This window comes from Antechinus flavipes, chromosome 1 (assembly GCF_016432865.1).
Source record: "Antechinus flavipes isolate AdamAnt ecotype Samford, QLD, Australia chromosome 1, AdamAnt_v2, whole genome shotgun sequence".
NCBI classification, from domain to species: Eukaryota; Metazoa; Chordata; class Mammalia; order Dasyuromorphia; family Dasyuridae; genus Antechinus; species Antechinus flavipes.
Window position 1 is genome coordinate 33,148,399 of NC_067398.1, and position 24,001 is coordinate 33,172,399.

The 24,001-nt window shown below is 34.3% G+C and overlaps 1 protein-coding gene across 1 annotated transcript in view; it reads right to left on the minus strand.

The window, feature by feature from the left end:
- Nucleotides 1–393: 393 nt before the first annotated feature.
- RYBP (RING1 and YY1 binding protein) overlaps nt 394–24,001 on the minus strand; it is a 62,980-nt gene continuing 39,372 nt past the window's right edge. Inside the window, exons 3-5 of the mRNA XM_051980847.1 lie at nt 6,509–6,685; nt 6,312–6,410; nt 394–4,528 (exon numbers count right to left, since the gene is read on the minus strand). Of these exons, the coding sequence (XP_051836807.1) occupies nt 4,276–4,528; nt 6,312–6,410; nt 6,509–6,685 (529 nt within the window). The 3' untranslated portion in view covers nt 394–4,275. The remainder of the gene's footprint in view (nt 4,529–6,311; nt 6,411–6,508; nt 6,686–24,001) is intronic.

Genomic DNA, 24,001 nt, shown 5'->3' on the forward strand with positions numbered 1-24,001 from the left:
GCCTATTAGAAAACAATGTAGTCATCTTTTAGTTTACAACTTCCCAAATTGAGGGCAATTTACCTATTGATGTTAGTTCAATTCTTTAGACTGAGGGAGCAATCCTTTGTTTACTTTTAGAGTAGACATTTATTGGTTAATGTAAAATTTCTTTGCTCTTATTCAGGATCTTTTTTTTACATGCTGCTCCTAAGAGAAGTCTGCTCTGCTTAGAGGAGAGTAAAAGCAGAAGGATATACATTTTAGAAAGTAAATCTGACTCTGACAGAGAATTACAATAGCACCTCAAAGATGTGCAAAACATTTCATTTCTATAAATAGATAAAAATTGAAACAAAACCAGGAAGTCACTTTTTTGGAGATTAAAATCTACAAAAAATTAAAGCTTCCAGATTTAAATTTTACTATTTTATTTGTGAAAAAACTACAAGCAGAATTCATAAATAGACATTTCTATTTAAAGCAGGAAAATGATAAAGTGGCTTCTAATAACATAGTCGTGCACATGCCAGTAACAGGAATATATTAACATCTTTTATTTGCTAGACAAAGAGCAGTGTCCGATATAAATTTTCCCAAAACATTTAAGACCTGTGAATTTCTGACCAGTTCACAAAACCACCAATTGACACTTTTAGCATGAAGATAAAAACAAACCTAACAGACTGTCAGCTCTAAAGACTTTACAGAGCAGAAACTTTCAAAAGCGTTATACAAGCTGTCTTTCTGGGCAAATGAAAAATAGAGCTCGTATAATACATTAACAAAAATTCACAAGATAAGATTATGTTTTGACATACTTAACAAGCATTCTCTATTTGTCTCCAACAAACAAAGCTAAGGAAATAATGTAACCATCTTTACACAGTAAATTAAGGTTACAAGTCATACACAAGAACAGAACTGCTTGCGCATTAAAAACTGTTCAGCTCCATTGTCATACATTTCTAAATGTTGGCTCTTAAACCATTTTCGGTTACATACAAGCAAAGGTTATTATATATTCAGCAATTAATAAATTTTCAATAATTTAAGATATGGTAGCTTAAAAAAGTAGACTGAGAATGGTCTTGATAAGGCAGGTGAAACATCTTAGTGGAACTAAACTCACAGAAGCGTCTGCCAATTTTTATAATTAGCCAAATTTAAACCGAAAGTTATTGATTAAAATAAATATTTTTCTTTTTGTTTGTGTTAAATGTTTCCTTTTTTTCATTGCATGACTCAGGTACAGCAAGTCAGGCAAGCTCTGTGTGTCTATGTGTGCGCATGCACACACGTGAGAGACTGTGTGGCATTAAAAAGTGAAACTTGCAAGCCTAACACTGTGCTTTTTTTTTTTTTTTTAATTTTTAATTTTTTTATTTTTAAATAACCTGCGTTCTGTGCCACTGAATACCAAGTATTTCTGGTCCTTTATATATATATATGTGTGTATGTATGTATGTATACACACATATACACATATGTATATATTTGTATATATGTATTTCATATATTTATATATACACACATACACACACACACACACACATACACACATATATATATATAATCTACACTAGTGTTTTTTACGTGCTGCAAAAGCAGGAAATCATGGGAATTCCATTTCCAGAATACATGCCTGAGGGGTGTAATCAATTTCAGAAATTAAAAGTCTAAAAGTACCTACACTACCTTAACAGAATACGCAACAGCAGCTAAAGGACTGGCCCAACAATGAAATTTGACTGCTTAGCTAGCAACTTCCACTTTTAGCTGCAATTTCTAGTCAATGCAGAGTTTTATTCCATTTGTTCCAAAGCAAGTCTCCTCCCTTTCTTTCCCCCTCCCTAAAATAAGTTAATTTACCAAGGAGGCAAAACTGAAAAACCAAGACATTAGCAATGAATGAATTAGCAGCCTATGAGTAGCTGGTTAATCAGCTTTTCCACTAAACTAGGGGTCCATTCACTTTACATGAAACTAATTTTGAAAAAATACACACAGTGTTTCTGAACAAAGTGCAAACTAACACTTACTGATTCATAAAAGCAGTGCAACATACACATTAGTTTGGTGGTATTTTTTTTTTTTTTTGTAAAATAAAAACTTAGCATCTCCATACACCTCTGGAAAATAAATATGGCTGACCAGTTTACCCTCCCTGAGACCCTTAATAAAAGGAATATTAAAACTTTAGAAGGAATGTCTTTGCAATATCCCACTAACATTAAAATGTGGATTTAAAATTCATAGTCAAACCACTATGTATTATATATTCTGATGCTATGGAAAGCATCTGTTTTCCTTTGGTTCATTAATAAATACTTTAAAAACGTATTTAAAAAAGGTAATTACAACTTGCATCTTTGATACAAGTATAATTTAAAAAGAGGGGAACATTGTCCATGCATTTTAGACTAGGACCATAGCAACAAATGGCACTGCTTTGTAATCTATGCTTTTTTGAGAATAGAATTTAAATTATGATGCATTAGTGACTACAGAAATAGTTTTAATGTAAATGTGAAAGGAACCTTGCCTGTTGGCTACTCAAAAATCAAGCTGATAATTTTATTTTTTACTCAGTTGCCTCCATATACATAAGTTATTTTTTTTCCCAAACCAAGTTATCATAACATAATCTGGTGCGTCATTACAAATTGGCTGCTCTCACATGTGAGTACCTAAAGCATGACCATATATATTGAACTGGCTCTGTGCTTGAAATGATTCAGAAGCACTCTGGGCCACATGAGTAAGTGTATAAAAACCAATACAGATAAAGGCTAAAAGAAAAAAAAATAAGAAAAAAAAAATCACACTAGTGTTTTCAAGGGACAATTAAATAGGAACCAAACTGCAAAGTAACTCTTAAGAGGTTGGGAAGAATTTCCTTAAGTCAGATCATCTTTGTATCTAGAGGGAAAAACTAGCCCCATCAGCATGAGCTGCGCTTGTGTCTCAGATACTAGCATGAACACTGTTCACAACTGAAGCTTCCCACGATAGAATACCAATGAATTTCTACAAACATTGAAAATCACCATGTTGGTATTAAACATATATAGTTCATAATCCCCTTCAGAAAACAAGCAGATCTAGGGAGAGGGGGGAGGGGAGAGGAAAGAAGCTTTTAGGGAATAAGGAGAAGGAAAAGAAAGGCAAAATTTAATTACAAAAATCACTAGGCAATGTTACATGGAAACAAGTAACTGCTTACTGTATTGACTGAAAAACATTCCAGCCCTACAATTACAGTGTTGATTTTAATGTCTTAAATCCTAAAACTAAGAGACACTTTATAGATTTTTTTTTAATAATTACCTCAGTCATGAACACAGGTCTGGAAAATGGATGGAATTCAAGTTACAGAATACCATATTTTTATGAATGGTTGGTTATGCAAGAATTAGCAATGTTAACATATAACCATAATTTACTTGGCATTCTGAAGCCAGTTTAAATTACTTTTGAATGATCAAGCACTTCCAATTGGACAAGAGAACTTGTGACTTGTTATTCTATTGCAAATGCAGGATGGATATCTGGAGCAGTCTTGTAATTTGAGATCACATTCCTAAAAAACATAAATTTATACCATCCAGTACTCTTTAGACAGATGAGAGACTTAAGTTCCCACATAGGGTTAGAACACACTTCATATAAGACTGGTTTCAATTTAGTTTCATCACTTTTATAGAAGGGACTGTCCCAGATCTGTAACTGTTCAATGCTGTTTTCACTTCACAGTGTATCAAAGCACCAGCGTTGCCATGTATTGGTTTCAAATAACCCTTTATATATATATATTTTTATATTTATATATATAGTTATATCAAAACTGATAGTACATAGTATAACTGGAAGAAAGAACTAAACTTAAAGGATATGCTGAAAAGGATGGAGTCTGTGACTGCAATAAATAAAGCCCCCCCTCCCTGCTCTGCCCACCCTCCTTCCCCCCCCCCAAAAAAAAACCCAACAGTTGTAATGTACATGGAAAATTGTGCACAGCAGATTTTTATAAAAAGTAGATTCAGGAGCACATCCAATTATAAATGATTGTTAGGAAAATCATATAAAACAATGGAATACATAAAAGTGTCAAGAGTAATTGTCAGGGTGCGAAATTCCTTGCTGGCCAGATGCCCATGGCAAGCAGAAATGATCCTGGCAGCATCACTAGGTCGATGTCCACAGAAGAATCTCCAGGGATGCAAGCAGCATGGGCAGGTGGAAGATATGAATTTCATACCCTGATTCATAGTTTTCACAATTCCATGTGCAATTTCAGAAAGATTCATCATTTACTGCTGACATGTCACCCTTGGGCGTTGAGGAACGGGATGAGCCCTTGTCTGTGCTCTCCGATCCAGAGCTGCTCTGGTTCTGCTGTTCTGATCCTGCACTCGAGGTCACTGTCGATGATGATGTAGAAGAAGAACGAGTCTTTTCTTTAAAGTCTGTGATAATGACTGTGACATTTCCCACTGTTACTGCCAATTGCTGTGCAGTGCTTCTGTCCACGTTTTTCAGCCTGGGCCTAAAAGAATAATCATAAGAAGCAGACAATGTCAATGTCCTTCACATATCCTTCACATACTCAGTTCCTAATTCCTCTGAAAAATTTATCTAACAAAGATATTCAGGCTGTTCCCCCAAATTTCCACCGAATTCAGGGGCTCAGGAGGATCTGAAATTCTTCACTATTCAGGACACTAATAAATACTATCTTAGTTCAATTCATACTCCCACTTAAGATACAAGAAATGAGAAAATAAAGGAAGACCCATATTGTTCTGCCTCAAAGTCTTCCTCGATGTCTCATTCCACATATTACTTGGATATGAGGAATCTATTTCCATTGTCCCATTAAGAAAGTCTCCCTTTTTAAGGACAAATCCCGCTATAAGAATTGTCCAAGTGTTCCAAGGGACAACATTATGATGACCAAAAGATTTAGTTTTTCTATCTAATCTTGTCTTGCCCATTTTATCCCCCTTATTGCAAACTATAAAAAGTTTTGTTTTGCTTTCCATTAAATAGCTCTTTATTTTAGAATGATAGCTATTATTGTTAAATAAATTGCTATCGATATTTAATATTTAGACACTGTGGTGAACGCTCTCTCTTAAGGTGCATGACCTCAGACAAATAAATGAACCTCTCAATGCCCAAAGGGAACTGGAATTCTGAGGCTTACAAGAAGATGCCAAGCTGTAGGGGAGGAGATTTTTTTCTCACTGTGTTTCTTATCCCAGTGAAATCATAGATCCTGTCCCTTTCTTTTGATAAAGAAACAAACTCTGTCTTTCCCCATTCCTACTGGTATTTTTGTTCATGGAAACCTAGAACTCTTCTGCTTAAGAGTCTATTCTTGTTTGAAAACCCACTCTATGAGGAGCTGTCATAATTTCTTCAACATTCTTTTTTCCTTCTCTTAAAAGACTTTACTTACCTGTAGTCAGTAAAGTTTACTTACCTAGCTGAACAGTGGTTCAACCTGTAATCTCTCATTTTAAACTTTTGGAATAATTGTCTATTTTCACTTAACATCTAATTAATTATATACTTTTTGTTCTTATTTTAGGAATCTTTTAATCAATAATTGGATGAGACTGGAAGAGAATGTTCAGTGACTTCCAAATTCAAAATATAAATAATGTTCTATGTAAGAGATTAATATCTCTTAAATTTTCTTACTATGGTTATTGAATAATGAAATTAAATCTAGGCAAATAAGCCTAAAGGAACTTGAAAAACAAAAACTATATACACATGCACATACACAAAATTTTAAATATAATTTAATTTTAATATAATTAAATTAATCTTAATATAATCTGATTCTAAATATTTATTTATTTATTTTGCTGGGGGCAATTGAGCTTGCCCAGGGTCGCACAGCTAGATGTGTTAAATGTCTGAGGCCAGATTTGAACTTGGGTCCTCCCGACTTCAGGGAGCCACCTAACTGCTCCAAAAAAATTAATTTCTTAAAGTAGGTATGAAGTAATATTTCCACAAGGTGAAAACACATAAATAAGGAATGCAAAGCCATGGGAGTTCAACTCAATTGGGTACATTTGTACAAATACAATTGTATTTATAGAGAACACATCTGAAAAGTTTACAACTAAAAACTATAGTTTACAACAAAAATTCTATCAGTAATGGTTTCATAGGTAGTCAAGCTTATATTTTGGTTAGTGATACAAATGCAATTTTAAGACAATAAAATAATTCCTTATCTGTCTCTACAATCCAAGAGGTAAACAAATTTTCACTGACTAAATCATATAATCCATCTGGTGCTAATTTCTTACCTTGAAGTGTGATTTGAGTCACTGGTCTTTGTTGTAGCATTCCCAGACTGTATACTGTTTGCTTCACTAGGAGGATCTTTCAGAATATCTGACTTTGGTCTAAAAAGGAGTAAAAATATGCTTTATTTTATGGCTTCATTTACAACTTAATAAGCTCAATTATGAATGATAAATTTCTTGTTTGCTTGGGAACTTACTTTGTCTTCTTGTTGGTGTTTTTCTTTGTAACACTAGGGCTAATTTCTTTCTCTTTATCTGGTTTCTCTTTTTCCTGCTTTTCCACTTTTTCCTTCTTTTCCTTTTTCGGTGGTGGGGGTGTGGCGTATTGTTGGGCCACTTGTTGTGCAACCAGCTGAGAGTTTATTCTAGGTTTTCTATAAAAGGATGGAGATAAAAAGCAAGTGTTACTTACTTTGTGAGTAAAGTTAACCTTAATAAATGGAAGTATTTTAAAATTCACTTTTGCTAAAACAAAATCCACTAAATATAATCTAGAAAATGTGTCTTTGTCTTAATAGTACTAGTAGTATATGCTCTCTTACTCTTGTATGGGAGCATTAGAAACAACTTTTTAAGGTGTCAAGATTGAAGACTATAAGAAAATCTGTCAATCTCCTTTTATCAGATATTGGTAGATAATTTCTTAAAAGAAGAATGAAATAAGTGAGTCAGCCATTTATATTCCAAACTAATTTATAGAGCCCATATGCTCCAATGCAATTTTGTACATGAATTAACCCATCTGGATCAAGAAAAAACTGAGGTTTATATTTATTCCCAGTAGAGTCTGTATCTCCAGTAGAGGATACAAATGATACATTCACACAGTCCTCAAAAGTCATGCCTGTGCCAATCTCCAATTGACACACTATCTTAGAACCATTGTCCACACATTCTAAATACTGCCAATCAAGTTTCTCAATGCATGTTCCTTCAGACCAAAATAGAAAGGAGTGCATTATGCACATTATAAGCTAAGTAAAATGAATTATCCAGACATTCTTTCCATGAAAATTGCTTAAAAAAAAAAAAACCCACAAGGAAAACAGAATATCAAATAAATTAACCACATTTAATAACATAGATCATGATGTTTCTATCAGGAACTTTCCTTATCTCTCTAGTGCAAGCTTTGCCACAACACAAACAAAAGAAAAGGAAGGAATGGAAAAGTGAAATAGCTTTGGTTATTATAGCCTAACACTGGTTTTAACATTGGAAAATAAGAAGTTTGGTAATAAATGAGAAGATCCAAAGGATTTTCTCTTGCCATGAAATATAAATGTTCCCTAGTAGTTCCAATATGATGTTAAGAATCTGCCTACCAAAGGAAAACATGACAGTAATACAATAAAAATTCAGTTGCACAATGGGTTGAACAGGGTTTTTTTGGTTGTTTTTTATAAATATACACACACACACACACACACACACACACACACACACACACACCCACCATTGTCAAATGCCCAGCAGATCAGGAAGGACTCCAAATATATTACAGTAAATGAACAGTTCAAGAAAGGATATATAAGAATTATATTCATGAGGGCCCACCCATCTTTTTTCCCCTCCTTGTAGATTATTCTTTTGTTCTGTGCTGTATACTTCTTTTACTTGCTTCCCCCTTTATTCCTCTTTCCCCCACCTTCCCCAAGCAGGCTATAGTTAAGCACACATATGTTATTAAAAACAGGCTTTTAATAAAAGGACATTGACTGGGAACTCATTCATAATCATTCAAGTACCCAACAAGCATTTATTGACTGATTTGGTCTGCCAGACATACTGGGTATACAAAGAGAACAATAAAAGAATCCTTGCCCTTGAGTTGAGTTTTTTCTGTGAAACTATATAAATATGTGTATGTGTGTGGAAAATAAAATTGGAAGAGTATCCTTCCAAATAAAGGGGTAGGTTGGGACCATACAGTGAAGGATTAAAAAAGCCAAATAGCAAATCTATATATTTTTTAACCTTAAAGCAAGGAGACATTGGAATTTATTATTTTAGGTAAGCATACTAGTATTAGTATTGAGGAAAATTCAAAGGGATGACAGGTCTGATGTAGGTATAATTCTCTGCTCTTCCACCCAAACATTAATAGGAAACTTTCTCCCAGAACAAACTTTCATCTACTGACAAGCCTGTTTTACCAGTACCAGTAGCACTTAGGAGAATTTGATTTTTGTTTTGGTCCTAAGAGACTTAAACAAAACAAAAGCAGGAATGACAATAGCCATCCCGAAGCAATTCCTTAAATTATATCATGGAAATTGGAAAAACTGAAATTCTTTGATTCCATTAAGTCAATTTTCCAAGACAGAAATTTAGCCCTTTGGGATCTTATTAGAATTTTAGAATAATTTAAAAAATACTTACTAAAAATATGTTGGTAATTGTATTTATAAGATATTGACAAATACCCAAATATACCACAAAAAATGCTATCTGCATCCAGAGAAAGAACTGAGAAGAACAATTAGCTAATATCTCTTCTATTCACTTTGCAATCCTCCATCCAATCCACTCTCCCTCCAGTCACACCTGTTTTGGCAATTTCAACATTTGGGGCTCTCAAAAATCTGGCTTAGCTGTGTGATAACACTTTTATGGGTCAAGACAATTAGCCTGTCTGTCCCCACTGAAAGAAAACTTATCCTTTGCAATAAGAGAATCAACCTAAATATAACATACTCCTAGTAGTTTTTGTTTATACCACTCAGGGTCACAGAACCTGGTTCAGAATCTACCGTGTTTCCCTGATAATAAGACCTATCTCGAAAATAAGCCCTCCCCTTACTGTGTAAGATTCCTCTAAAATAAGCCCTATTGTGATTGCTACTGTAGTGAAGGTGATCCCCTGCGCTACATGCTACATTACGGTACCCTCTGCATGCACCGTCCCTCCTCCTCCCCGGTGAAACGCACGCCGCGCTCTGAGCTGTCATCCTGTTCTTCCCCAGTGATTTGCTTGCTGGCGCCATTGAGAGCAGTGCCACGGAAGAGAGCTGAGGCAGGACAACATAAAACCGGTATGTAAGCGGGAGTGAGGGGGCATGATGGAGGATAAAAGAACTCCTCAGGGGGCATCATGGAGGATAGAAGGACCACTCAGGGAGCATGATGGGGTTAAAACATTATTGAGGGGCATGATGGAGTGAAAAGAAGGACTGATGGTCATAATTTTATTATTCTGTCTGCACAGGTCACCTGTGTTTTGGCAATTCTTTGGATGGAAAGAAAGCCACACTTCTAATCATCAGTAAGGGCAAGAAAGATAAGATTGAATGTGTATCAGGCATTTACATTCTTGAAACCGAAAAAGCCTGGTGTACACAAGTTATAAGAAAGTGGGTTGATTTAATGCTGCCACTTGTTATGCGAGGTAACCAAAGAGGTCTAATAATCTGGAATTCAGCCAGCACTCACCGCGCTAAAGAAATGAAGAACTTCCTTGCAGAGAGAATAGATCAAGTAATGATTTCTGCAGGAAAAACTGCCTATCTCCAGACCTTTGATATTGCAATAAACAAGCCATTCAAGGACCATTTGTGCATGGAAGTCAATGACTACATTGAAAATAGAATGGAAAGAAGTCAGTGTAGAAGCTTTGTGAAGCCCTGTCTGCAAGAAGTCGTGGCTTGGGTGAAGAAGTCATGGGATAAAATTACTGACAGTTGTGTCACCAAGGCACTACGAGCAGGTTACCTGGACAAGACATGCTCATTTAAAGAGAGCTAGATTGCTGGACATGACAGATTGGGTCCACTTCTTCTGAAGGAAATAGAGGCACAAGACATCCAGGACAGAATTCAGGGTATGGACACTTATGACCGTGTTGTTGAAGAAGATGACATGATCATTATTGAATAAAGGTACTTTTTTTGGTTCACATTTACTTGTTTATTAAAATTGCTGTCAATGTTCATTAAAATAAGCCCTCCCCTGAAAATAAGCCCTCTGGAGGTTTTCTGCCCAAAAATAAATAAATAAAATAAGACAGTGTCTTATTATTGGGGAAACACGGTAACTCTGCCATTTATCGCCTTTATCATCTTGGACAAGTTACTATGGGCTTCAAGGCTTAATTTCCTTATCTAGAAACAAAGGCTTATGATTTTTTTTTAAGGTAAAAGTCAACATGTTGGTTTAATTTAAATAAGAGGTATTTCCCCCCAAAAGTACACTCTCCCACAAATGCACAGAGGTCCACAGCCAGAGTGGGTCTCAAGTTAAAAGAGTATGAATGTACCTCAACTCCTGTTATGGTCTGGAAGTCTATAACCAGTATTCTTCTCTGGTACCAAAGGTCAGAGAATCTCCTTGAAAGTGCTTCTTTCCTCAGGTGACTTTCTGCATCCATTTCTCTTCTTCAATGTGCCACTCTGCTCTTGATATTTGTCTAGAGAGCAGTCAAATAATCCTAAAGCATCAGCCTATACTTGTCACTTTCCAGTTTCCAAGGTTTTGTTTGGCACATAAAATTTGTCCTATACTTTCGAATTTACTTCTATACTATCTTCTCAATGCTGTCAAACTGGTCTAATCACTTTCTGACCCTCACATAACATTTAACTTATCTTTCCCCATCTTTTAAATAGGCTATTCCCTCTACCCCAAAATACACTGAACATCCTCACTGTAGACTCTCTAATTTCATAGATCAGGTTCAAAACAAGTAACACCCTCTTCTCTACATGAAATCTTGTCTGACTCAAAATTCTCTTCCTAGATTCTAATCTCTTCCCAATCTTAATATGGTATTTATAAAAGCACATATTGCATGGATGCATTGTTTTCTTTGAAACAGTAATGTAAAGCTTCTCAAGGACAGGACTTTTATTTTTGGCTTTGTACTCTTAGTACCTAGCACTTAATAAATGGTTTGCTGACTGAACTCAACTAAAGAGTAAAGGTTTAGGACCTTTTGACAAAAATACAGGATTCATATTAATAAATTTCATTGCTCTTGTGAATATTGTAGTTTTGGTCAAACTTTTGTGTGTTCAAATGCATTTCAAAATTATCTAGAAAAATCTGATGTGAAATTTCTATGACAGAAATTAATATAAAAGTGGAATATGATTAATTTGTAGTACAATAAATTAAGTCTACCTAAAGTAACACTTGCACTTCGTCATTTGAAGGTATGTGAATACTAGGGTCCACAAGTGGATGAAACAAAACAATGGGAAGTCAAATCAGGTAGAGGGCTACCTTGTTTCACTGCGTTTAGCAGATGTTGTATTATTTACAATTTGAAAGTTTGTGGCAAACTTGCATCAAGCAAATGAATCCACACCAGTATGTGTTCACATTATTATCTGTGTCACGTTTTAGAAATACCTAGAATATTCCAAAGTTTTTCATTATCATTATTCCTATTATGGTGATCGGAGATCTGAGATCTTTGATATTACTATTCTGTTTTGGGTTACCATGATTCCTGCCCATATAAATGTCATCCATAAATGCTGAATATGTTGTTATGACTACTCCACAGACTACTAATCTCCTCTGGTCTCCCTATTCCCCGAGATACAGAAATAATGAAAGTAAGCTAATTAATACCCCCTCTTAAATGTCCAAGGAAGAGCTTGATCTATGCAGCAAACTTCACTGTTGTCTTATTTTAAAGTGTCAGTGGACACAGTCCACTCCAAACTTCAATAAGTTTGACAGCAGCCAACAACATTATTGCAAGACTCCCCACAAAAAAAAAAAAAAAAAAAAAAAAGATTAAGGCTCAATTGTAAATTTGCACTTTTTAGCAATTTTTTAAAAATAATAATTATAACTTTTTATTGACAGAACCCATGACAGGATAATTTTTTACAACATTATCCCTTGCACTCACTTCTGTTTGGATTTTTTCCCTCCCTCCCCTCTCTTCACCCCCTCTACCAGATGGCAAGCAGCCCTATACATGTTAAATAGGTTACAGTATATCCTAGATACAATATGTGTGCAGAACTAAACAGTTCTCTTGTTGTACAAAAAGAATTGGATTTAGGAGGTAAAAATAACCCGGGAAGAAAAACAAAAATGCAAAGTTTACATTCATTTCCCAGTGTTCTTTCTTTGGGTGTAGCTGCTTCTGTTAATCATTGATCAATTGAAATTGAGTTAGATCCTTTCTTTGTCAAAGAAATCCATTTCCATCAGAATACATCCTCATACAGTATCATTGTTGAAGTATAATGGTCTCCTGGTTCTGGCTCATTTCACTTAGCATCAATTCATGTAAGTCTCTCCAAGTCTCTCTGTATTCATCCTGCTGGTCATTTCTTACAGAATAATATTCCATAACATTCATATACCACAATTTACCCAACTATTCTCCAGTTGATGGGCATCCATTCATTTTCCAGCTTCTAGCCACTACAAACAGGGCTGCCACAAACATTTTGGCACACACAGGTCCCTTTCCCTTCTTTAGTATCTCTTTGGGGTATAAGCCCAGTAGTAGCACTGCTGGATCAAAGGGTATGCACAGTTTGATAACTTTTTGGGGCATAATTCCAGATTGCTCTCCAGAATGGTTGGTTTCGTTCACAATTTCACCAACAATGCATCAGTGTCCCAGTTTTCTCACATCCCCTCCAACATTCATGATTATTTTTTCCTGTCATCTTAGCCAATCTGAGAGGTGTGTAATGGTATCTCAGAGTTGTCTTAATTTGCATTTCTCTGATCAATAGTGATTTGGAACACTTTCATATGAGTGGAAATAGTTTCAGTTTCATCATCTGAAAATTGTCTGTGCATATCCTTTGACCATAACCTTTAACTGCGAAAATGTTTTCCCAGTTTGTTGTTTCCAGTTATCCCAGCAGTTTGTCAAATAATGAATTCTTATCCCAAAAGTTGGTATCTTTGGGTTTGTCAAACACTAGATAGTTATAGTTGACTATTTTGTCTTGTGAACCTAACCTAATTCACTGATCAACTAATCTATTTCTTAGCCAATACCAATGGTTTTGGTGACTGCTGCTTTACAATATATTTTTAGATCAGGTACAGCTAGGCCACCTTCATTCGATTTTTTTTTTTCCCGTTAATTTCCTTGAGATTCTCGACATTTTGTTCTTCCACATGAATTTTGCTGTTATTTTTTCTAGATCATTAAAATATTTTCTTGGGAGTCTGATTGGTATATAGAGTCTAAATAAATAGATTAATTTAGGGAGTATTGTCATCTTTCTTATTTTCACTGGGTCTATCCAAGAGCACTTAATATTTTCCAATTATTTAAATCTGACTTTGTGTGGAAAGTTTTTTTGTAATTTTGCTCACATAATTCCTGGCTTTTCCTTTAGTAGATAGATCCCCAAATACTTTATGCTGTCGACAGTTATTTTGAATGGAATTTCTCTTTGTTATCTCTTGCTGCTGAATTTTGGTGATGTATAAAAATGCTGAGGATTTATGAGGATTTATTTTGTATCCTGAAACTTTGCTAAAGTTATGAATTATTTCTAAAAGCTTTTTAGTAGAATCTCTGGAGTTCTCTAAGTATACTATCATATCATCTGCAAAGAGTGATAGTCTGGTTTCCTCATTAGCAATTTTTTTTTAATTGAGGTACTATATTTTGTCAAAGACTAACAGCACAATTAAGAGGCTACAATATGGTGTAATCTTTTACATGTACTAGGAAACAAAAAACTTTATGAGATTTGCTTTATTGCCGTTGTCTGGAACCAAATCCATAATATTTCTGAAATAAGCTTGTAAGGTTACAGAAACCACTGAAGGAAAATGGGAGCTCGGGTTGGACCAGAAAGAGACCAAGTAGAAAATATATGTTGGATGAAGTCAGAAAGAAAAAGGACTAGAAAGTAGAATCAAACCAGGAGCAGAGTTACATTACAGAAGTTGTGTGGGGGGAAAGGGGAGAGAGAAAGAGAGGTAAAAACTCTTTTCAGCCTATTATAAACCTTGTCTCATTTTAGAAAAGAGAAGAGTAAAAATGTGAACAAATTTTTCCTTGTACTTCATGTGAATCATGTAAGGGTGCTTATTCCATGCTTTGTTTCTCAAGTTTGAAACTATACATGCCCTACTTAGATATTATCACAGGTATCAATACAATTCCATTTGATATCTCACCTTTTTAATTTAAAAAAAAAAAAGGGGGGGGGGGAGATTCCAAAAATCAGATTTGTTCAATTATCTATAAATGCACCTTCATGGAGAACAGAATTGGTAGAAATGATTCACAAATTAAGATAACTGAAAACCTCAATGGATTCCAAAATTGTTTTATTTCCCTTAGAAAGTTATTACTAGCTTAATTGTTTTTATTTTCAGCTTTGCTAATAATAAAACCAACTTCTATCGCCTTCACAGTATGCAACACTTGGGTGATAATCACTACAAAAATTTCCTATGATTATAGAAATTTCATTTCTCTAGTGCAAGGGATAATGTTGTAAAAAATTACCCTGGCATGGATTCTGTCAATACAAAGTTATTATTAACTAAAATAAAATTTAAATTAAAAAAAAAAAAAAGAAATTTCATTTCTCTCAAGTGTGCTATAATGGAAAGATTAGAGTCAATAGTTACCCCTTCCACATTGGGGTAAAATGTTGTTAGGGGTGATCTGGAAATTCCAGATAAAATTTTTTGGCTGTCCCTTCATACCAGAGAAGAAATTGAATTATTATTAAAATATGTTGGTATTATATTGTGGTTTTATACATTTCTGACTTTCTAAACTTTTTCTGTGTTATCAGTTGGCCTTCATTTGTTTTCTGTGTCTTCCACAAAATTTCCCCAAAATTCCCATTTAATGTTTTATGCCGACCCTAGATATATCGAAACTGCAATGGGGAGAGTTGCAATGTGGAAGGGATAACTGTAAAGTCACCAGGTTTTAATTCTGATTCTCCTGTTGACTAATTTCATTACCTTGAGCAATTAAATTGAAATTTTGGGTCCTCAACTTCTATAGGTTAAGATGATAAGATTGAATTAAATAATTTTTGAAATCTTTTTTGGTTTTTTTTTAGGAAGTCCCAGTATTTTAGAAATAGAGGCATTCTAAATGATACCTATTCACGAATGCAAAAATAAAATTTCCTTTCTATCTTTACTTCAGATAGCAACAAAGCTATTACACACCAATATCACACCCCTGCATAAAAAAAATGCCCTCTGTAGCTACAATATTCTGTAAATATCCTATGCTAAACTATTAACCACACTGACAGCTTCCCATATCATTGACAAAAATTTTCCCCACTGTCTCCCAACTCTCATCCTTGGGGAGGAGAGAGGGAAAAAGAGTACTTTCTTTTTTATTTTGAATACTTCAAGTGATAATTAATTATTTCTGAAAAGCAAAAGAATAGTAATCATACACTTATGACAAGGAAAATTTACTTATAGCCTTGAAATGAAATTAGTTTTTAATTATGATAATAAAATGCGAGGTGAAAATTGTGAAAAAATAGCAATGTATTAAGATCTAAAGAAGCTCTAAAACAATACAGAATACCTGTAAAGTCCTTTAGTCCAGAACTGCTCAGAAAGACTGCCGAAATTCTGGATGGAGATAAGTCAATGTAGGAGGATGACAAAGCATATGGGAACTAGATCCAGTTAGAGTAGCACTCTATATACCGCAAAAAACAGTCAATAAATAAATAAATACTGAGTGCTAGGACCTGTGCAAAGCATGAGAAATATAAACAAGATATCCAAACAGTTTCAGAGAAAAGCCAAATGGACTATACAAATAGCTGGAAGAAATAAAATAAGATGAAAATAATAATGATGATAGGCCTGGATGCTATCCATATTTTAAGAAAATAAAATGAAAACTCCAAATCTACTAGAATTAGAGAGCACACAGAAGACAAGAGTGCATTGATCATTTCAAAAATTCCCAAATGAAAAAACCATTATAGCCAAAAGCATCAAATCAAAAGAATAAAGCTCCTACACCCTACAAGGAGATCAAAAAAACAAGATTTCTCAACTGTCAAGATAGGTGGTGGCTAGGGGGGAAGGGGGGGGGGAGAAAAGAGAGAGAGAGAAAACACTTGAAATGAGAAAAATGAGAAAAACTGAGCATAATCTTACCAAAAGGGAGTGAGGGGAATGGGATATATAATGGGCTTTTCCAAACCATTCCAAATCAAACATAAGAATCAAGATAAATACATTTTGTGAATAAAAATTATCTATGATGAATTGTTTACATTCTAATTGTGAGGAAAAAACCCTTTCACAGAGAAAGCTAGATAGGACAGAAATGTCCTGAAATATGTGTTTGTTTTTTGATTAAAGAAGAAAGAATGAAAGAAAAGAAACTAGAAAGAGAAGAAGGCACACAAGAAAGAATATAAGAAAATTGAAGTTGGGGGAATGAGCATAGTATAGCCCTACTTTTACTAGAAAAAGTAAAAATGATGGGATCAGGGAAAGTGGAAGAGTATGGCGATATAGGAACAAAAACCAGATTGTTTCAATTATAAATTACTCATTTTAAAGCAAACTTCTCTTTTACCAGCTTTTTCTTTGTGATAAAAAAGGGGGGAAGGGTAAAATAAGAAAAAAGTATGGAAGAACAAGATTAAGGAAAATATTTTAATCATAACTGAACATTAACTGGATGTACTGATCCATAAAAAAGCATGGAGTAGAAGGCAGAATCCAGAGAGATTTGAAATTGTGTATATATGGAGTTATTAAACTGCCTATATCCTTTGACCCAGCAATACCACGAGGTCAGTTTTCCAAGATAATTAAGGAAAATGGAAAATAATCTACATATTCTAAAATATTTATAGCAGCATTCTTTCAAGTGTCAAAGAACTGGAAATTGTGGGGATGTCTGTAAATTGGGAATGACCAAATAAATTTTAGTATATGTTCATGACGGAATATTATTCTGCTATAAAAATGAGCCCAATGATTTTACAAAAAAACAGAAATACTTCCATAAAATAAGCAGAACCAAGAGAACACTGTATATAGTAACAATAGGAAAGTTTTAAGAACACCTTTGAGGAAATCAAATCATTCTATTTTAAATACCCAAAGTAACCACAAAGAGCCTGTGAAGATGCTGTTTGGATCCAGGAAAAAGTTATGATGCATATATGCATGTGTGTATGCATATATGCAAATGCTTTTCTAATGGCAGTCACCTCAATATTGGGGAGGGGGGGAGAGAGAAAGTGTCACATGATTAATTTTATTGAATATACAAAAGAGAATAGCAAGATGTACATAAGAAATCTGAAATTTCAGGTGCAATAATGTTTTTCTAGACCACTTTGTTATGGAATTAAATTAAAAAGAGAATCCAACATGTTTTTTAAAAATCCTAAAATTTATAAAGATTTATATAATGCAGGGTTAAAAGGTGAGCTCATGATTATGTGAAAAGGCAAGGGTGAAATTGTGACTTCTGATTTAAAAAAAAAAAGACAAGTAAAAAAACTGCATTAAAATGTATTTGCAATCCTAAAATAGTCATGGCAGCTATTTGCAAATATAAGCTGAGGTCAACTGAAAAAGGCAATACTCTGCCATATTTCAGCTCTCATATTCTAAACAAGCAAACTTTTCTTGATCTATTTAGTATGACTTTTTCCCCCACTTTTATGCTTTTTGTCCATTAATTTCATTGATTTAAAATGGCTCTCAAATAAGACCCTATAGTTAAGTCTAATGCTCCTCAGCACAAGAAGGCTGTGGTGTGCCTTACAGAGAAAATGTCTCAGATAAACTGCATTCAGGCATGAGTTACGATAGGCCATGAGTTCAGTGTTAAGTCAATCAACAATTCATTACATTTAGAAAAAAGAAGAGGAAATTTAATTTATTCATGAGGCCATTTTGGAAAACACTAAAGTAAATAAATGCTAAAATGACTATAAGTTAGCAGTTAACTCAACAAACCTTCTATATTTCCCATATGAACAATGGTTTAGTATTAATTAATTAATCACTACTATAACTGACAAGAATCTACTGTCCTTAATGTATCTAAAGTTAAAGTATCTAAAAAGTTAAGTATCTAAAAGTTAAATCAATTGCAGGGGAAAAAACAAAATTGTATATAATGTGGGATTCCCAATGTTCGTTTTTCAGACTTAGAAAAGAAAATTTAAAGTTCTACTTAAATATCAAAGTAAAACTTCTTAAATCCAAACATGATTAACAGAATTGAAAGTAAAAACATTAAAATCAAAGTGAAGTCCATCATGAAACAAAGAGAACAAAATTTGATATGGTATACTATGGAGACCAGAGCTCCATTCCCCTAGTCCTACATACTATGCTACCTACCTCTCGATATAGTCTAGTATTAACTTTAAAAACTTTCCACATTATCTTGCCAACTCATTCATATTAAGCTCAGACTATATGCTCCTTAGATCAGGGATCTGTCCAATTACATCTCTCACCCAGTGAGTTTGCCCTTATCCATCTTGTTCAGTCAAATTACATCTCTCACCCAGTGACTATGCCCTTATCCATCTTGTTCAGTCAAATTAAGAATTACATTCTTAACTTTCTATCCACCTATTTGCATTAGGCAGGTAGAATCATCATTTCTCATAGGACATTCCTGAGATGTGAATGAGCCTAAGATTAAAATTTTTCCTCAAATATTCCAAAAATAAGTGATAATATATTGGTCTCACAAATCTTAAAAGTTCATCTAGTCCAACTCAGACATAAATCTGATTAAAGAATTCTATAATAATATATTACACTTTGTAATCAAATCCAATGCATTTATCAATGCCTTATGTTCTAGATTAGAAGTGGCATGCTACATTTGTACAATCAGGGAAATAAGAATGATTTTAAAATTACAAAAGCTTTACTGTATTAAAAAATTGAAAAAACCATTCTTGGTTGACACCATACCCTCTCCCCCCTCCCCCAAAAAAGGGTGGGAGTGGTTATGCAGTTGACAATCCTTGTTCTAGATACCATATATACAATGGGATATCACCATACCCTAAGTCAGAGTAAATTTAAAGGCTCAAACTAAAATTGGATGAGATCTACTCCTTTATCAAAGTTTGGGAGAGAAAAGTTATAGCATATCTCACATAATGCATATTATAGTTCCACATGCTCTCCCATTTCCCCTTTTCCTTTCCCTCTTTCATACAGTTCATACAGATACTGGAAACAACTGTCCCATTTGCTCCTCCTCCCAATTCCCTCAAAGTGTTTCACTGTATTTTTTAAGGGAAATTCTCCTATACTATACCAAAATGGTACTTCATGACCATTATCACAATCATTTCTCCAAATGGTACTTCCTCTGATCAACAGCAGCCTCTAGGTCAGGGGTCCTCGAACTTTTTAAATAGGAGGCCAGTTCACTGTCCCTCAGACTGTTGGAGGGCCTGACTGTAGTAAAAACAAAAACTTTGTTTTGTGGGCCTTAAGAAACTTCATAGCCCTGGGTGAGGGAGATAATCGTCCTCGGCTGCCACATCTGGCCTGCAGGCCATAGTTGGAGGACCTCTGCTCTAGGTGCTACCCCCTACATTCCTCATTTAACAATCCTTATCCCCCCTCATTTTTTCTCCTTTGCCCCTACCCCACTCTAACTATACCTTCTGGAACCACCAAAAGTTCCTATTATCAATAAAGTCATAAAATATCAATGAAATTTATATATGCCACTGGAGCTTTAAAAAAAGCTATTTCCATCTTTTGAGATTATCTATAATTTATTCTATATCATAGCTGTCTATATATACTTGTTTGCCTATGTCTCCTAATTAGATTAGGGGCTTCTAAAAAGCAGGGACTGTTTCTGTCTTTGATCTGGCTAATCTCCAAGTCATCTTACATTTTTCAAATTCATACTACTAAAAACAACCAAAACAAGAATCTACACTTGTTTCCTCCAGGTTCTCTCCATCCAATTGTAGGGCTTGATGTCTTAAAAACTAGAAATATTGTAGATACAATTTATGTAGTGGAAAAACAAATTGTAGCAAAATATTGGATAGTTTTTCATTCTTGTAATAAAGTTACAAGCAAATAGAAGAATTAGGTGGATCTGGATTTAGAACTGATTGGAATAGTGGTCTTAGGTCAACATAGAAGCTACTAGTGGAAAATCCCAAGGGCCCTTAACATTTTTAGCTACTCCTTGAACAGAGACATAGGTGTTATGCTTAAAATTTACAGAAAGCACAAAAAAGATTTTAAAAGAATTTTCTAGGTTAGAATATGGAAGGAATTTTAATAATAATTTTAATAATGGATAGAATTTAACAAGGATGTATAAATAAAAGATGGGGGAGGGAATATGGTTATATGGCAATTATTTTAAAAGAAGGGATTCTAGGGATTAAGTAGACTAGAGATCTAGGGATTTCATTAATCAATACTGTTAAAAGTGCAGTCCCTACCCCCTACCCCCCCCCCCAAAAAAAAACCCCATAAGATGTAAAGAAAAAAAAAGGATTTTCTCTAACACCTGAATCTTGATAGAAATCAAATCACTTACATATATTGATCTAAAAGCATGGTGACCAAACCAACTTAAGAAAACTTCAATGAGATAGTTACTTCCTTTCTGCAGATCTAATAAAGATACAGCATCTTCTTAATAAAGTCCCTGTCAATATAGCCATCCTCCTTATACCTTCCCACATTTGCAGGCTGTTAAACCACAAGGATAGTATAAAGTACAATTGGGAACAATCAGTTCCCAAAACTAATGTTTAAATAACATTCAACATAAAGTCAAAAAAGAACAGGACTAGCTTTTAGAGCATGATTGTTGTTTGGTCGCACAGTGCATCCAACACTTCCATAGGATTTTCTTGGCAGTGCTACTTGAAGCGATGTGTAGATAAAGGCCAATAAAGGTTAAGTAGCTTGCCCAGGGTCACACAGCTAGTAATAGCTGAGGTCTGATATGAACCCAGATTTTTTCTCTAGACTCTTATATCTCACTGTTTCCTTTTAAAATTGTCTATGTGGAGAGGAGGGAATGTCCAAGAATCATCTCAAAAATGTTTTATATACTAAATACAAATCTCACTTCCCGCTTTGCATATAGTAGGCATTCACTAAACTACTGTAGATGGAAAACATAATTATTCCACAGTAAGTATATTTGTCTAAATCACTCACCAAAACATAATTGCTGCCCCAAATTTCTTTTTTAAACAGTGAACTATTACCCTGGCATGGATTCTGTCAATACAATGTTATTATTAAATAAAATAAAATTTAAATTAAAAAAATAAAAATAAAAATAAAAATAAACAGTGAACTACTTTTTTGATACTTACATAATTCCTGTATTTCCCTTTTAAGCCTGAGTTGGTCCTAAATATTTGTTTGTTCACTTGTAATACAGGGTTTGGGTTAATATTTTCAGAATAACTTTTTGATTTGGTCTTTAACTTCTTTAACATTTTATTTTTTAAAAGAATGATTTTTTAATAATGTATCTTCTCCCCAATTTATAAAACAATTAAAATCCCATTTGAAAAATTCTGACCTTTCTAACTGTTTATTGTTGTAACTTATTATTATTATTATTATTGTTCTGTAAGTCATATAAAAAATAAAAATTTTCAAATGTAAACAAGATAAGTCATTTGTCTTGAGGAACATTATACCAAAATATCCCAATTAAAATGTATTTAGCTGTCTCTGAAGTGTAGTTCATATAGCTAAAGCAGACACTGCAAAATGCATCACAATTAGTAATTTGAGGGAAAACTAAAGTTATGTGGTTAAATAGCTAAGTTTCAAGAGGGAAAATTAATCTTTAAAAAAGTGTCAAAGTCATCCTCTAAACTAAATTAAAATGTAATTAGGAATCATTTAACAAAAGAAATAAAAATGCAATAATATATAATATTATGCCAACATAAAGATACCAAAACATATACTAGTGTATTATCATGTGAACAAATAATATAATATGGAAGGCATCATCATTATTATTATTGTTGTTGTTGTTGATATTATATTATGAAAGCAAGGAATGGCCAAGTGGCTCTGTGGCAATGGTTTTTGTTTTGAGGAGTGGAGATCCTGGATATTTAAGAGTCTCACTCTTGGTTTACTCTGGGAATTGGGGGAGAGATCATGGTTTTTTATAACATAGCTTAAGAGTTTGAGATCTAGAATTTTCCAGGAATGAATTGGGAAAGAAAGCATTGCTAATTGCCTACATGCAAACATGTGCTTAAAGCTTGGAGGCACAAGCATGAAACAGTTGTTGCTCTCTTAAAGATGCTTACAATTTTAGTAGACAGACCAAGTATCTATTATTTGCAAAGTAAGTCCAAGGCAACAGGACAGTAAGGAGTACTTTGAACACATAACACCTGCAGCTAGCTGTGTGTGTGTGTGTGTGTGTGTGTGTGTGTGTGTGTGTGTGTGTGTGTATGACATCACAGGCCTATCTGACAGAATAGCTTCACTATCTAAGTGAATCATTCATAATTTGCATTAGACATGGGGAGGGGCAGCGTGCATTTTAAAAGACACATCTGGGGCAGGCATAGAGAAGGCAGAGCAGGTTAGAGGAAGCAAGCAAAAGCACCCACAGAAGACAAACATGAAGGGGCAGAATGGGGCAAAGATCTCTCAGTCAAAGTCTCAAGTCAAACTCTTTCCCCCAATTCCTTTGCTTTTATTTGGAAGTTTTGTTTGTTTTGTGGGGGAGAAAGGCCTAGTTGAGGAGCAGAAGAACTGAGAGGGACTGAGCAGGACTAAAAGCTAAAAGTACATTTAATTACTTATAAAAAGGAAGCTGTTATAGAATGATAGGCGGTAATAGTTCTCTTTACAGGGATTCTTGTCTATTCACTTCATTAGCAGACAAGGAAGCAGCCTATTTACTTTTCCAGATATTTCTACTTACTCTTTTTTTTCCACCATAGGAAATGTTATGTATTACACTTACACACACACACACAACACATCCCAATGATAAAAAATCTCCCACAGTGTTCTCATGAAAATGGTAGATTTCAAACTATTTGACAGGCTAGACTTGACATCTCCAAGCAGACAGATAATCCCAAAGCTAAAGGCTAAGCCCCAGGGAACATAAGTGTTTAAGGAGCTAGAATAAAAAGTAAAGCTACAGTGAGGGAAGAAGTATCAGGATATTATAATACTGGTATTATTGTTATTCAGTCTTTTCAATCATGTCCAATTCATGACCTCATCTAGAGTTTTCTTGGAAAAGATATTGGAGTGGTTTGCCATTTCCTTTTCCAGATCACTGAAATGGAAACTGAGACGGACTTGCCCAGGGTCACTCCATGTTAGGCCACATTTGATCTCAGGTCTTGACTCCAGGCAGGGTGCTCTATGTGTTATTTATGGGAAAGGGCACTGCATTTGGAATCAGAAGACCTGGGATTTAGACTATCTTGAAAAAATTAGTATCACATCTCATTTATTGATCATTTAATTAATTCACAAACAATTCAGGGTCAGAAGGCTCATCTCTTGAACCTCCACTCTTTCCCCAAACATAGATCCACTAATAGAATAGTGGAATAGAGGTTATCTACATCCTAAACTACTCAATTTCAAATTATTGTTACCATTATAAAATCATTAGGTACAAACCTAAAGGGCTTACTTAATCCCAGCTTCATCTTCCTAGTTTCACCTAACTCCTAACTCCAAGGATAATTAAAACATATTGA